General features: G+C 34.5%; 1 protein-coding gene across 1 annotated transcript; it reads right to left on the reverse strand.

The window, feature by feature from the left end:
- Positions 1 to 1,272: 1,272 nt before the first annotated feature.
- On the reverse strand, positions 1,273 to 3,834 carry LOC101255124 (U-box domain-containing protein 16). Its single transcript, XM_004246221.5, has one exon. It carries the CDS (start codon positions 3,481 to 3,483, stop codon positions 1,417 to 1,419), a length of 2,067 nt encoding a protein of 688 aa, XP_004246269.1. The 5' UTR covers positions 3,484 to 3,834; the 3' UTR covers positions 1,273 to 1,416.
- Between the last annotated feature and the right edge of the window lie 13,517 nt (positions 3,835 to 17,351).

A 17,351-nucleotide genomic window follows, 5' to 3' on the forward strand; every position in this document is an offset into this window, starting at 1 on the left:
TCACAATAATAACACTTGAAGCCATAAGTAAAGTAACATGTTCATTGTGTGTGATTATCAACATGATGTCATTTCATATACTTCGATATGGTTTCCAAAATATGTATTGCACATGTGATACCTATAAAGCAATAGACATGCATACATATATGAATTAGAATACATACAACCATCAACTACCGACAAGTTACCTCCTAGACAATCCTTGATGGTCCCCAAATTAGACTACAAATCTTTCCCTGACAACACATATTCATACCATATAACAATCACTATTAGCTTACCAACACTATCAGCATAATCGTCTTAGCCACAAGCTTATCCTTTAGACTCCATGCCCGAAGAACTATACATGCAATCTTTGAAAATCCACAAGATATAATGCAGTAACAAAGGGTCTAACTATGCAATGTAAAGAAAAGCTAGCCTACTTGGGCGCCAAGCATCAACTAATGAACCTTGCCTATGAGCTTTCGACCGTGAGAGCAAATTGTGATGAACGAGCACCGAAATTCCTTTGGTTTTCAAGCCCCCCTCTTCTTGCGCATTGTAATCTCTCCCCTCCATCGCTCCCACACCCCGGATGCTTTTGGAGGGTTTTGGAGAAACCCTCGTCGTCTATTTCCCCCTTCAAAAGTGGGAGGAAACATAGAAGAAGTCGTATTAACTAGAGTCTGAATTTTTGTCAGCCCGCAATAGCGGTCATGCAGATTCTATAGCAGTGCTACCATAGCGAGAGGCTTCCTTCTATGGAAGTTTGGTGTCACCATGGCTGATTTCAGAACAAGACAAATTTGTCATATGCTCGAATTTTTAAATCTTGCACCGTATTTCCAAAAAATTGAGATTCTGCATGAGATGCCCTTGAGTAACGATGGGGGGTCAACTAGAACCTCATTTCACTATTTTGGGGAATCTTGGTAGTTCAATAGGTTGATTACCTGAACTTTCATATTGTTAGTAAGGGTTTGATTCCCATATTGTAGTCCCAATCCGTTGATTCAAAGGGTAAAATGAGGCTTAGTAGTTAGTTCATAATGCAAGACCATGAAATTTATAGTTTATTGTATGATTAATTTCATTATAATCACATCAAATGATAAATCCACAACTAAGATCATCAGTGTGTTCCTTCAAATCCTACAAGAAAATACACTCATACATAAAGCTCAAGATAAGCCAAATGCGCCAACTACAGAGTAATCAGCTTTCAATATGAATTGGCACATTTAAGAGCAACCAATGTGTAGAACAAAGATATACACAGCTAAATTTTGTCAATAAATGTTGAAACTTGTTCTATTTTCTTCAATTTGAAAAAGGTATGAACAATTGTACAATTCACAAATGTTACAGTTTGTCGTGCATATTTGTGTAAACAAATAAACAAAAGAACAAATTTTTTTTCGAAAAAAATTAACCTGGCAATACTATTCTGGTTGAAGTATTCATATTCACATCTGAATATGCCCCTGATGCCACTTCTGCATCTAATCCAGCAGCCCATCTCCTTAAAACTCTCAACAATGTTGCTGCTTTTCTTCTTCCCCTCCCTGTTCCCATTCCCATTATTTCCCAAATCACCCTCTCAATCCCTTGAACTCCTGCCAATTCCGCCACCATCTCTGATCCCCCTTTACGACACATGTTTACTAGCGTTGCTGCAGCGCTCTCTCTAGCTCTATCTGTTCCATCCCTTAATACTATAGCCAGTTTTTTCATCAATGGATATGCGGCTGCAATGGCCACCAATCCACCCTTCTTTACCACCACTTCGAGAATTGTAACTGCCTCTTCAGGTAATCCATCCATAATCTCCGCTACCATTTCCACTACCCCGCCTTCAATCAACTTCCCAACTGCCTCCCTATCTCCCGCCAAATTCAAAATAGCTACTAAGGCATCCCTCTTTGAATTCGTTGGCCCCTCACGTGCCAAATCCATCAATCCCTTCACCACACGTGTCTTTCGAGCTAACCTCTTCTTGTAAGCAGGTACACCTGACAAGCTAAAAATTGTTGCTGCTGCATTCCCTTTTGCCTCCCATGTTGCACCAGACCGTAACACTTCTATAACTCCGTTTAAAACTCCGTCTGTTTCCATTATCCTCGTCTTGTTCGCCTCAAGAATAGATAGATTGAGAATTGTTGTAACTGCATTAACTTGTAAGCCCGGATGCTCAGAACCTAATAGCTTAACCATTAACGGCAAAGCTGCAGCTTCAGCAATGCAGGCTCGGCTATCTGAATCCGTCTTAGCTAAGACTCGAAGCTCATGAACAAGCCTGTTAGCCGATTCTACAACTTGGGAAGCCTTCAACTTGTTGACCAAAAACGACACAGTCATTCTCGTTGCTTCCAACGCTGTTTTGTTGGTAACAACGCCGTTAGATTTAACGTTCATCTGCGTTGATTCAAAGGGTATTTTCTGCTCTCTGCACCACATAGCTATCAAATTCTTCAAAGCTGAATTTTGTATGAGGTCTGTATGGGTCAGTGTTTGACCCGTTTTAGGACACGTGGTATGACCCGATTCGAACCAAAGGGTTATTGAACTGCGGTCGTATGTTTGTCCCGTGGAAACCACCACAGGGTCTTTCATCAAGTCAAGCGAAATCGGACACCTGAAATCAGCCGGAACATTAACATCCGCCGCCGCCCGTCTCCGCCGTGAATTTGTTCTCGGTGTTGAACCGCCGTACAACACACATTTAGCATATCGAACAAATCCAATCAACGCGATGATATCTGATTTAGCTTTCTCATCTGTTTGACTTTGAATTTCTTCTTCCAATAATTCAATCTCATCCCTGCAGCTTGTAGAATCACGCAAAGTTAATTTCTCAAAAATTTCGGCTAATTCACACTGATCAGGTACGATTTCTCTTTCAATTCTATCGAGCATTTCAACAACTTGAGATCGTAAATCTCGATCCTTAGGATCGACATAAGTAAATTTCTCCGAGCACTGCTTCGTTATGAGAATCAGCAATTCCTGAACATCGTCGTTTAATTTGAGCTTTTTGGAAGGTAAAATATCCAATAAAGTAGACAATTCAAGAGTTAATTCATGAAAAACGTTACAGAAAACATCAATTTGCATAAGTAGCCACATCTTACTACAATTACGGCAATCTTCAAGCAAAGTCTTCATTCTCTGTAAAACTATGTACAATTCATCGAAACACAAAACAGCAGAAGGTGGAAAACCAGTTACATGTCCTCCTCCTCCTCTTGATGTATTTGAATATGTAAAATCCCTACCGAGAATTTCCTCAAATAATACCGATAAAAGCTTGGATTTCCTGATAATTGAAGATGTATTTCTCTTGAGAAGAAATAACAAAGGTTTTAAAGTAGAGATTTCTGATGATAATAGAAGAAGAGATTTAAGGAGATTGCGATCGGAGAGATTCGGAGCCACGAAACAGTTGGCCGACGGCCGACGTTTTCTCGGGGGAAAAGATTCAGGTGAAACTGCCATTTTGCGAAAATGCTGAAAATTGAATGATAATTAAATGAATTAAAAGTTGAAGAAAATGAAACAAGACTTTTCTTGGAAGTGATAGAGGAGGCTTTTTCTTAAAACCAAAAAAAAAATGGAAAGAGTATTTGGATGAGTTGTAATGGGGACGGACTGTTTCATACAACTTGCACGCCTTTTAGTTCTTAACTTGTAATGTAATTTTATAGATTACTATAATATTACTATTTGTTTGGTTCATAGTTAGTTATAAACTATAATTACATAATTAGAGGTTGTTAAAACTTACAATATGGTAAGACGGAGGAGATAAAAAATCATAATTTAATAGTTTCAAATCAAGATCGAATCTACGTGCAATTTAATGGTTCACCTTAATATCTTAAATTAAAAAATTATAATGTGTATATAAGATTAAATATGTATTTTATGTCTATATTTTCCCTCAACACAAGTTAAAGGGCTTGGTTCAACATCTATGGGGTCAAAAACTAGTAACGGTGGGGGTTTGACTTTGGCTATCAACATTTTTCAATGTTTTAACTTGAAATTTGGTACTACTTATTTATCAAACACTCTTTAATATATTTTTTTTTCTCTTTTCAATTAAAAAAAATTAACTTAATCGCTATTCCAAATATCTCATGTAAAAATTTATTTATGTTTTATTATGTGTAAGTAATTCTAGTTTGATAAAGAATAAGGCAAATAAATCAAGGGATAAAGTTATAAATATCATTTTAGACCTCTCAATAAGATTTGACTTTAAGCTATATCTGAGCTTTGATAAGTTATTTTTAAGTACATTTTAATATAAATGATAGGATAAAATAATTTTATAATTATTAAATAAAATATCAAATAAAGTTTATTGTAAAATTATTATTCGTATCTCATACAAATTATATTATACTAATTACTAATGGCAATTGTAGCACGTTAGTTACGACGAACTGTCCTCTTTCCTATGTTATCAACTCGTGTTTAATGCATACCACGTTAAATCCATAAGCAGATTACTAAGCATAATTTATTTTTGTTTGATATATTTAGTATATTAAATCTAATTCCATATATGATTTCAAAAAAAATAAAATTGGACAAGTGGCTCATGTTTAAAAATGGAGGTCTGAGAGAATGATAAACAATTTTTAATTTAATTCCGTATTAGTAACAGAATGAAGGAAGAAAATCAACTAATATAATTTCAGAATTTTGGGTCAATTACGTAATTAGCATCAACTTGTATCTAATTATGTCAAAAGTTTATTCAACTTTGGCTTTGCTTTTATTAATTGATTGACAATGGAATTTTGTGCAACTTCTTTGAAAGATAATGATAGAAAAAACTTTCAGATTTTTTTACATTTCATATTCTCTTTTCTTTTTTTCTTTAATGTCTAGGAGTTACTAGCTTCAATTTGCCATTTTATGTTTTAACTGCCAATCTTTTGAGAAGATTTTGGAGGCTAATATATTATAATTTAATAAAGGAAATTATTATTTGATAAAAAACTATATTTACTAGTGATAATTTCAAGTGGTGGTGATGATTGGTATTAGTGACTAGTAATAGTGATAGTGATGTTGTGATGGTGGAGATCGTTGTCACGATGGTAGTGATTAATAGCAGTTATGGTAATAGTGATTAATCTTAATAATAGATTTGGTTGTTGTTTATAGTTGGTGGTAATGGTCGAAGAGTATGTGATTTTTATGATGGTGTAGGTGGTCGTTGGCGAGGGTGGTAGATGCGATGGTGGAGATGGTTGGTAGTATGCATTGGTTGCAATGGTGGTATGGAATGATAGTGGTGGCGGAGGTGGTAACAACAATAGTAACAGTGAATATAATTATAATGATTGAGGTGATAGGTGTGATAGTGACTGACAATAATGATTGAGAGAATTGATATAATTATAATAATAGACGTAATAAATATTGAGATCGAAATGATAGATCATCATGCAAAGACTAATAATTATAAATTTCATACAACGTTAAATCATATAATAAAAAGATCATACTAAAAGAAGCATATTATTATTATATGATTTGATTAAGTAAGCTACTTATTGGAAAATTAATATAATAGGCATAAAATTTATAATCTTCCCCTAAATCCAACTTTTTAACAACTAAAAAAATTGCATTGTGATGCTATTTTGGCATTATACCAGAATAAAAGATCTTCTATTTTATAGAATTCCAAATTTCTTCTTCATAAAAATGATGGATATAGTAAAGTTAATTTCCATCAAAAAAAACATTTTGTGAATCAAGAAAATCTTTTTGCATTAAAACATAATTGTTGTAAAATCTATATAAGATAGAAAATTCAAGACAAATCTAGGGTGATAGCTGCAGACAGTAATAATTGACGGTAATTGTAATTATGATAATAAAGATAGTTGACAATAATAATAATGATTATCATCAATGGTAATTATGATATGATAATAATAAAATTATCCACATAAATATACTTTTCAATGATATTAAAATTTCATGTTCAGTTAAAATCTATTCAAACTAAATAAGTATTTAAAATATTAATATTAATAAATGTACTAAATAATTAAAATTTTTATATCATTCATATTGAGACCCCTATTAAGTGCAACTAAACATGATACTAAATTATAAATGCATCTTCTTTACTTATTTGAAGATCATTTACCCCTTAGAAGTTTAAAATACTTTATTTATTTCTTTTAAGAGTTAAATCTAAAATTTTAAGATAGAAAATAGATGAAACTTAGCTATCATCTTGTAATGATGGGTAAAAACTCAAGTGGGAATGATTGGCCGATAAGGGCCCGTTTGGATGGGTTTAATAAAAGCAATTTTAAAAAAGTACTTTTGAAAGTGCTGAAACTTATTTTTAAAATAAGCAATTATGCGTTTGGATAAAAGTGCTGAAGTTGCTATATCAAACGTGAAAAGGGGAAAATGGAAAAAAGAGATGTTAGAGTTATGTGGATAATTTGGAGATTGTATAAAAATATTAAGGGCAAAAAGATAAAAATGTGGTCAACTTAAAACCGTTTATAAGCTAAAAAAAATTACTCCTACCCCAACTTTTAACTTTTTAACTTAAAATAAGTTATTTTAAGTATTGTCAAACAATTAAATAAATCAAAAAACAGCTTTTAAGGTGAGTCAAACAAGCTCTAAATATATTATCGCTTTTCTTTCCTGGTTTTACCCTATTTTATATAAAATTGGACGGTTACTATTTCACAATTTAATTAAGAAAATTAAAATGATGTAACAAAATAGATAGATGATGAGCTGTTGGGCATAAATTCCTAACGAGTTGCTTCTTTCTTTTTTGGCAACTTTAATGGAAAATAATATATAATAAAGTTTGGTGAAGATAAGAGATGAATTATTTGCATATAAAATAAAGGTAAAAGACAACCTGGTCTTCTTGTACATACTTGCATCTGCCCTTTTCTTTAATATAAAATTTATTAAAACATAATATAAAAAAAAATAAAAAATCTTCTTTTTCCCTTTCTTTAAGTCTCCCTTTTTGTTCTTTTTTATGATTGGACCATTTCATGGCAGGAGCAAATGTATTTCCACACTTTGTGACAGTGCCATTACTTAAAAACAATATATCAAAAATATTTTTAACACGGTGATTAATTAATAACAATACTCAATTAATATTAAATATATAACAATAATTACCATTTTTTTTATTTTTAAAACTTTTATCGATATTCAATCTAATGACACGTAAATAATATCATAAAATTTTAACATTTTTTAATACTATGTTTATTTATTACAATTAAAGTTATTTTTATCACGATAAAATCGTAACTATCCTATTATCTAATCCTCTTTCATTTCCCTGCATCGAATATTCTTTTCTCGTAAACATGAAAAAAGAATCATATTTGTGAAAATTATTAAAATTTTATTATTTTATATAAATTTTATCAAATAATTAAATTGTGTTTTATAGATAGAAAATATTGAAATATTTCAAGGTGCTGCATTGAAAATTATCTATCCGTATATTTTTTTATAAATAAATATTTATAAACTATATACTTTTAAATACATATATTTCTACGAAGATTCGTCGGTTAACAATAATAGTAACTAGCTAATCTTCAATGTATCCTTTTACATTGAAGAATCTCTTCATATTAAACATGAATCTTTATTTTATATAAAATATTTAAAAAATTAAGTAAATTTTTTACATTTTAGAAAAAATAATATGATGATTTGAAATCTCAAATTCTAGCATTTTTAGAGACTTTGTAATTTTAAGGGATAATGCACAAATACCCCTCAATCTATGTTCGAAATCTCAGAGATACATATACACTATTCTAAGATTTAATTACACTCCCCCACCACTACCACCGAACTTATTTTATTAATAATTTTCTACCTCTTTTCGCCTACGTGACACTATCTTGTGAGTCCAACGCTGATTGATTTTTTTTCCAAGCTAGTATCAAATAGGCCGAAAAGAGGTAGAAAATTACTTATAAATAAGTTCAGGAAGGTAATATGACCTTAGTATAGTATAAGTATATCTCTAAAATTTCGAACATAAATTAAAGAGTACTTATGCATTTTCAATAATTTTAATAAATTAGTCATAAATGTAAACCACATAATAATTTCACACTGCATTGCATGTCTAAACGATAATTTTAATAAATTAGTCATAAATGTAAACCACGTAATAATTTCACACTGCATTGCATGTCTAAAATGAAAGAATATGAGTTGCTGCTTAGTTAGGACGCAATCAATTTCACAAACTAATTAGGTGTGAAGGAATAAAAGCATCTAATAACTTAAAATAATTGCATGATGTGGAATGGGCAAAACGTTTATTAATCCATTTATTCAATATTCTCCCACCACCAATAGATACATAATTGAGTCCTAATTAATTTTAATTTTCATTATAGTTCTATTGTCGGACCAAGTTTTATTTCTCTTTATCCCCTTTTCGTTTTACCATGATAGAAAGAATTTTTTTTAAAGTGGATACAAACCTAAATTTTCATTTCATTCATTTTAAAATTTGCTTTGTTGGAATATAAGGTTTAGAATCAGTTGTGGGAATAGAATGCAGTGGGAATTGTTAGTATTTATATTTTAGTGATTTGTTGGATCCCATTCAGTTTTGATGACTGACAGAGTGACATGCAATATGTGAATCAAATTTATTGTAGATAAACTTTTTTAAAGAGTTGAATCCGTAGCAAGATCACTACTAAATAAATATAAGTGTGCAATAATCAAGAAATGGATAATGATTTTGTGATTAGATAAAAAATAATAATATGCGCTCAATGAAGAGTTGGGGTTCGACAATTTAATTTGAAGGAGTCTAAAGAGATGAGAAATTTGAGTCGAAGAAGGAACCTAAAGAGGCAAGAAATTTGAGTTGAAGGAATTTTACTGGCAGTAGAATTCTAAATCAAGAGTGTTTGAGTTAAAATGAAGTTTGAAGTGAAGAACAACTCTTTGCATAATTTTACTTAAATAGAAGCAAAGTCATGATTCAAAATACGCGTGCACTTAATGCGCAAAAAAGACGATTGAAAAATTGAATTCGTAAATGCTACCGAAAGACTGAAGGAACAAATTGAAGAACCAAGTCCAATTAAAGAGTTTATATATTAAGAGTTTTTGATTGAATTTTAATGGTGATGTAATCTTAATTCTTTGAGCTATAAACTTAATTAGGTGTGTTGTCTTCAAATTGGAATAACTTAAAGAGTTGAGAACATGTACCTTGAAAGGTTCGTCTTGTAGTTTAGGAATTAAAGCTAGTTCCTAGGATTGCAAGAGTTGCATCAGAATCCATAACTTGAATTTCTTGAATGAGAATTAGTTCCTAGGATTGCAAGAGTTGCAATATGAATATATAGCTTGAAGTTGGGTCGATGATCTTGTTGATTGTTGATCTTTAGGAATTAGAGTTAGAGCCAAGATTTCAATAATTGTAATCTGAATTCTGTTGAGGATCATTAATTTAGTAAAGTTGTGATTAGATCATGTTGAGATAAATATCACAATTTTTTTTGCAGTTTTTGTGAGTCAGGTGCTTTTCACGTAAAATTTTTGTGTTCTTTGCTTATTGCTCTTATTGTTTCGTTGAAAAACGTTAGACAACTTGTTTCACTCATATATTATTCTAGAGTAAATATCAAGTTAGTGTGGAATATCAATTGGTACATGAACCGATTTTCTTGTTAAAAGTTTAACCACTTATAAAAAGATCAGGATAAATTTTGCACCTCCACTTGAATACAGTTAAGGACAACAGACCTCTATTTTCAATAGACAATATACTCATGGTGGAAAGCAAGGACGAAATATTTTATCGAGACTAAAAATTATGAATTCTGGAATAGAGCCACTGATGGACCAAAGAATCCAAATAAAGAAAGATGGATAATGACGTATCAAACAAAAAAAGTGAACGAGGACGTTGATTTCATGATGCTTGGAAAGACTATCAAAACTAAGTTTATTTTTATTTGTAGCCTTGAACAATATGAGTATAATTGAATGTCTAGTTACACCACTGCAAAAATAAAATTGAGATACTCTCATAAATGCATACAAAGAAACATATAGCAAGAAGTGATTGTAAGATTAAATACTAGAATACATAATTTCAAGATCTTGAACATAATAATCTTACATAGAAATCGTTAAAGGCAGATACTTGATGAGGAAGTCATTATCACATAGAAAAGCGAAACCGTTAGTTGTAAATTGGTTTCTACCTCCTTGTCCTAACTTTATGTCATCACAACCGTTAGCGATGGAATTATTGTAGAGAGTATGTGATCAACCCTAATGGATGGAGTGAGGACCAAATTATAAAGATTATGATTTAATTTGGTACGCCCATCAAGTAACCAATGTACGGATGAAATCTATTCTTTATTAAATATCATTTATTATATTACTTGGGTTACAAGTAAACTTGGTCATAAGTAAGAAATAATTAATAATAATTATAATAATTACATTCTCCCACTTGACCCAATAACCATATATCATTAATATTTAATAAACATTAGTTGCGCATACAATAGATCTGTTTTATAATGTCCATCATGCATACCACAATATAACAAACTACTAATGCGAGTTATGGCGGTCGTACATAAACTTTAAGCTACATACTTCCTTCCATATACTACTATATTAACAACTTATCTTACTAGGTTCATAAGCTATATAAACATATAACATTACGATCCACAATAATGTCTCTAGAGACTCATCTTGTAATTTCTCAAAACAACAATGTATACACCATTATGAGAAACAAGATGTTCATTAATGTATATCAAAAACACATAACTTGAGCTCAAAGTGTAAAACATCATAAATATATCAATCATAAGTACAACCAAGACCCATTCTTTAAACATGTTCTTCAAATGTGTTTGGTTGTAAGTCTTTTGTTAACAGATCTACAATCATGATATCAGTTCTAATATTCTTAAGTTCTAATACTCTTTATTTCCGAATTTCTTCCTTGACCGTAAAGTACTTTTTTCATATGTTTGACATATTTGGAGTACTTATCATTCTTAGAGAAGAATATTGTTGCAGCATTATCACAATAAATTTTTAGTGTCCTGAAATAAAGTTTCACAGCTTTAATGTACGAATTGTGGCTTCATAACATGCCATAAACTTTCTTTGCAGTTTTACAATGATTCATTCCAGGATTACTTTAACATCTTTCTAACATTTGACAACAAAGCTAATATATGGTCTTGTACAAGTTTGAACATACATCAAACTTAGAATGTGACCATTTCCTTTCTTTCTACATCATTCTTTGGGAATAACATGAGATTAAATTTGTCTCTTTTTTTAAATTTTTTTTTTAAAAAAAATAGGTACTATTCTTGCTGAACAATTGTTCAAAATCTCTCCAGAACTTTTTTGATATAACCATTTTAAGACAGTCCCAAAAATTCTTGTGATCTATTATGAAATATTTCTATCCCTACTATCATGGAATATTTCTATCTTATAACATAGGATGTCTCACCCATATCTTTCATTTCAAAGTTCATAGAGAGAAAATCATCTTATCACGCAATTATGCCTAAATCATTAGCAACAAGTAAAATGTCATCAACATATAGAACTAAAAATGTAAACTTACTCCCACTGATATTTTGCTGTATATACGGATCAACGGGAATTTTCTTAGATCCAAAAGATGTTATGTTATCATTAAATTTTATATTCATTTCCGTGAGGTCTGTTTGAGTCCATATGTTGACTTCTTTAGTTTACACACTATTTGATCTTTTCCTTTAATTTCGAAATCCTTTGGTTGGTCCATATAAACATGTTCATTCGGGGTCTACATTAAGAAAGACATTTTTCACATTCATTTGGTGTAACTCTAAATCATAAGGAGACACCAAAGCCAAAATAATTCTTAATGAGTCTTTCTTTGAGACCGGGGAAAAGGTCTTTTTATAATCAATGCCTCTTTTGTTAGTGTATTCATTGACAACAAGTCTGGCTTTCTATCATTCAATATTACCATTTAAATCACGTTTGGTCTTAAAGACCCATCTACACTCAATTATTTAGAACTTTCTAGTGATTGAATAAGATCCTAGACTTTGTTGTATTCCATGGATTTTAACTCTTCATTCATAAAATAAATCCATTTATCAGACTCATTAGTTTCTGTGGCTTGTGAAATAAATCTTTATTAATTTCAATGTCAAAATCTGAATCTTGCAGCTAAATCACATGATGACCAATTTTCTTTCTGGCATTGTGTGGTTCATTTGCGCCAGATACTTGTTAGTTAGTTTCTTCTTGACGTTGTTTCACACAAATGTTGTTCAACATTGTTAAAGTGTTCTTGAGCAAGAGGAACAACATTTGTGATTGGTGCGGAAGTAGGCATATTCATGGGCAATAAAATATTTACCCTTACCTCATTAATTTTCACACTTTATCATTCAACACTCCCACCAACTTCACCATTCTCAAGAAATTTCGCAAATAGATTTAGACATTGTTCTAATTCATTACAAATTCCATAGTATTCACCACCTCTATCTGACCTAATTAATGATTTTCACTTTTTTATCAAATTCTCTTTCAACCTCATTAACGTACACTTAGAGAGTGTCCGCTGCTTGAGATTTTTCTTACAACAAATAGATAAATCCATAACGTGAAGAATCATTGATAAAGGTGATAAAATATTTCTCACCTACGGATGGAACATCAAAGGGTCTGCAAATATCGGTGTGTATTATTTTAAGAAGTTGAGTGCTCATTGTGGCACCTTGTAACGACCTGTTAGTCGTTTTGAGCAGTAGAGTTATTTTCTGGTAATAACTGTCTGAGTCGACGGATCCCACGACGGACCGTCGAGGGTGTCTCGTTCCAAAACACTTAGAATTCTGAAAAATTGGGTACTGAGAACAACTCTCTGAACTTCGCGACGGAAGAGCAGGACGGACCGTCGTAGGCACGACGGACCGTCACAGGGTCTTAAAAAAAATTGAGTCTCTGAACTCTGTGACGACTCAGCAGGACGGACCATCGCAGGCACGACGGCCCGTCACAGACTGCGTAACCCTGACTGGGTCGGATTTCTGTTAAAAGTTTTAAGGGGCGTTTTGGACTATTCCTGCTTATAATTATAAAGTTAGGGGTTTAATGTTAATAATTCAATTACTTGGGGGTTAAAGGAGATAACCTTGGATTAATTAGTGGGTTACTTTTACCATCTTTTATACTTAATTATATGGTAATTAGGGTAAAAGAAAAAGAGTTTGGATAAGGAAAAAGAAGGAAAGAGACAGAAAGAGAGGGAGAACGATCGAGAGAAGAGAGAAACGACGAAGAAAGCAAAGGTTTTGGGGGATAGCTTGCTTGATCGCGAATTCTTCGGTGGAGGTAGGTTATGGTTTTTATGCTATTTCATAGTAAAATCTTAATAGCGAATGATATGTATTGGGTAGTATTGTAAATCCTTCTATATGCTTAATTGTGTGCTTGCATGATGTGATTATATAATTGTGATAAAATAAGCACGATGAGGCTGTTGAATCTTAAATCTTAAAACCTCTTTGTTAATGATGATGCCTTGGTATAGAAGAAGGCTTGATGAACTAAAAGAATGAGGTTAGTGGATCGGGTGTCACGTTCCGACACCAGGATAGTAATAGTGGATCGGGTGTCACGTTCCGACACCAGAATAGTATTAATGGATCGGGTGTCACGTTCCGGCACCAGGATAGTATTAATGGATCGGGTGTCACGTTTCGGCACCAGGATAGTATTAATGGATCGGGTGTCACGTTCCGGCACTAGGATAGTATTAATGGATCGGGTGTCACGTTCCGGCACCAGGATAGTATGAGGAGGATCAGAGTGTCACGTTCCGGCACCAGGATAGTATTAATGGATCGGGTGTCACGTTCCGGCACCAGGATAGTATGAGGAGGGTCAGAGTGTCACGTTCCGACACCAGGATAGTAAAGAGAATGAATCTTGAATTATGTTAATATACTCAAATTAATGAATCTATTTCCCAAATGAGTATGGTATGGAGGCTTGAGTCCTCATGGGTGTACTTGGCGTTATTATCAATGATTTTTGTACTGTTTGCTGCTACCTGTTGAGTATTGTAGTTGATTTTATGATATTATATGATACATATTGCTTTCTATCTTGAGTTGGCCGATGATATCTACTCAGTACTCGTGTTTTGTACTGACCCCTACTTGTATGTTTTCTCTTTGTTATTTGTGGAGTGCAGCAAATGTACCGTCATCTTCAACTCAACTGCAACTCTAGCCAGTCTTCATCACGTCAGATTTCAGGGTGAGCTAATGTTTCTAGCTTGGACTGGATCTTCTTCTTCACATCTTGATGCCTTGAAGTTCTGGCATGGACTAGCTGTTTAATTATTTTAGCTTCTTAGATACTCCTAGATTTAGTAATTTGAGGATAGATGTTCTTGTGATGATGACTTCCAGATTTTGGGGATAATGATAAGTTTTGAGTTTAAGAAGTTATTTACTGGTTATATTATTGAGTTTTAAGTCTTCCGCATTTTATTCTGTTTATTATGGTTGAAATGTTAGGTTTTAGATGGGTTGGTTCGCTCACATAGTAGGATAAGTGTGGGTGCCACTCGCGGCTCATTTTGGGTCGTGACAAACTTGGTATCAGAGCATTAGATTCGTTGGTCTCATCACACAAGAACGAGTCTAGTAGAGTCTTCAGGAACGGTAGGGGGACGCCTTTACTTTTCTTTGAGAGGCTACAAGACTTTAGTAAAATTCCATTCTTTCTTTCTTTCGTGCTATTACTTGGGTCCAATTGATTGGTATCTGACCATCTTCACTCTATTTCGTAGATGGTTAGAACTAGAGCAACAACCGCGCCAACACCAGCACGGGCAAGACAAGAGGCGTTTGAGCCAGCCACTGAGACTGTAGCTCGAAGAGGAGCAGTGGCAAGAGGTCGCAGGAGGACGTCCTCTAGAGGAAGAGGACAAGCACCTGGCCCATCTGGTACTAAGGTGGTGACTCCTCCACCGACTGAGGAAGTAGTAAGAGAGGGGGAGGAAGGGGAGAATGAGCAAGTGCAGAATGAGGAATTACCACCCCAACCTATCCCAGAAATGATTAATCAGGTTCTTGCTTATCTTAGTGGGCTATCTGATCAGGGCCAGACACCTCCAGTGTTTTCTGCACCAGCGCCTCAGGTTTCGGGAGTACAACATGCAGCTGTTGAGGCTCCCCGCATGGATGCCTCATTGGAAATAGGCACGTTTCCTCGGTTGACTACAGGGCCCATAATGACAAATGATCAACATGAACTCTTCAGTAAGTTCTTGAAATTGAAACCTCCAGTCTTCAAGGGTGCTGAATCTGAGGATGCCTACGATTTTCTGGTTGATTTTCATGAGCTACTACACAAGATGGGTATAGTAGAATGATTTGGCGTCGAGTTTGTGACCTATCAATTTCAAGGGAATGCCAAAATGTGGTGGCGATCGTATGTTGAATGTCAACCAGCACAAGCACCACCTATGACTTGGGCATCATTCTCTAGTTTGTTTATGGAGAAGTATATACCCCGGACTTTGAGGGATAGGAGGAGAGATGAGTTCTTGAGCCTAGAGCAAGGCATAATGTCGGTTACTGCTTACGAGGCTAAGTTTCGTGCACTATCTAGGTATGCCACCCAACTTTTCTTCAGTCCACAAGAGTGGATTCGCCGTTTCGTAAAAGGGTTGAGGTCAGATTTGCGGATTTCAGCCTTAGAGGTAGCTGCAGCAGCAAAATCCTTTTAGGAGGTGGTAGATTTCGTGATAGACGTGGAGGGAGTGAAGCCAGACGACTTCACCATGGCATCGACATCTAAGAGGTTTCGTAAAGGAGGCGAGTTTAATGGTTCTTACTCTAGAGGGCAGAGTTCAGGAGGTTATCCGGCCCGCCCTATTCAGTCTTCACTACAGACTGTAGCTGGGGGTTCACCGCAGATCAGTCAACACTTCTCTGAGTTTGGAGGTTATCCCCAGACTCCGTCGTTCTCACAGAGACCTATGCTTGAACCTTGAGAGTGTTATGGATGTGGGGAAATTGGACATATTAAGAGATATTGTCCAAAACAGAGTTACAGACCCCCAATAGTCAGAGGTAGAGGTGGTCATGAAAGAGGCCTCTATTCGGGAGGACGTGGTGGCCGAGGTAATGGTGGTCATCAAAACGGCCGGGGTGATGGGAAAACTGGAAATACTGCAGTGCAACATGGTAGGGGCAACGAACAGACCGGTGATAGGGCCCATTGTTATGCTTTCCCTGGGAGATCTGAAGCGGAGACATCTGATGTTGTCATCACAGGTAACCTTTTGGTTTGTGATTGCATGGCTTTTGTATTATTTGATCCTGGATCCGCATTTTCATATGTATCTTCCTCATTTGCTACTGGTCTTAATTTACATTGTGAATTGCTTGACATGTCTATTCATGTTTCTACTCCGGTGGGTGAATCTGTGATAGTCGAAAAGGTGTATAGGTCTTGTCTTGTGACTTTTATGGGGAGCAATACTCATGTAGACTTGGTTGTCTTAGAAATGGTTGACTTCGATGTAATTCTGGGTATGACTTGGCTTTCTCCAAATTTTGCATCTTATATTGTAATTCTAAAACTGTAACGCTGGCCAAGCCTGGGACAGATCCGTTAGTGTGGGAGGGTGACTACACTTACACTCCAGCTCATATCATCTCCTTCCTTCGCGCTAAGAAAATGGTTAGAAAGGGTTATTTAGCTTTCTTGGCACACCTCAGGGATGATACTACCCAAGTACCTTCAATTGAGTCGGTTTCAATAGTCCGTGAGTTTCTGGATGTGTTTCCCGCAGACCTTCCTGGTATGCCACCGGATAGGGATATCGACTTTTGTATTGATCTGGAGCTGGGTACTCGCCCCATTTCCATACCCCCTTATAGGATGGCTCCCGCTGAGTTAAGAGAGTTAAAGGCCCAACTTCAAGAGTTGTTAAGCAAAGGCTTTATTAGACCAAGTGCATCCCCTTGGGGTGCTCCCGTTTTGTTTGTGAAAAAGAAGGATGGAAGTTTTCGGATGTGCATTGACTACAGACAACTGAATAAGGTAACTGTTAAGAACAAGTATCCTCATCCTCGCATCGATGATTTGTTCGATCAGTTACAAGGTGCTTGTACCTTCTCAAAAATCAATTTGAGATCTGGTTATCATCAATTGAAAATACAGGCAACGAATGTGCCCAAGACTGCTTTTCGGACCAGGTATGGGCATTATGAGTTCTTAGT

Source organism: Solanum lycopersicum, chromosome 9 (assembly GCF_036512215.1).
Source record: "Solanum lycopersicum chromosome 9, SLM_r2.1".
In the NCBI taxonomy this organism is placed as follows: Eukaryota; Viridiplantae; Streptophyta; class Magnoliopsida; order Solanales; family Solanaceae; genus Solanum; species Solanum lycopersicum.

Coding starts and splice junctions, on each gene's coding strand:
- LOC101255124 (XM_004246221.5), bottom strand. CDS start 3,483: ATGGCAGTTTCACCTGAATCTTTTCCCCCGAGAAAACGTCGGCCGTCG.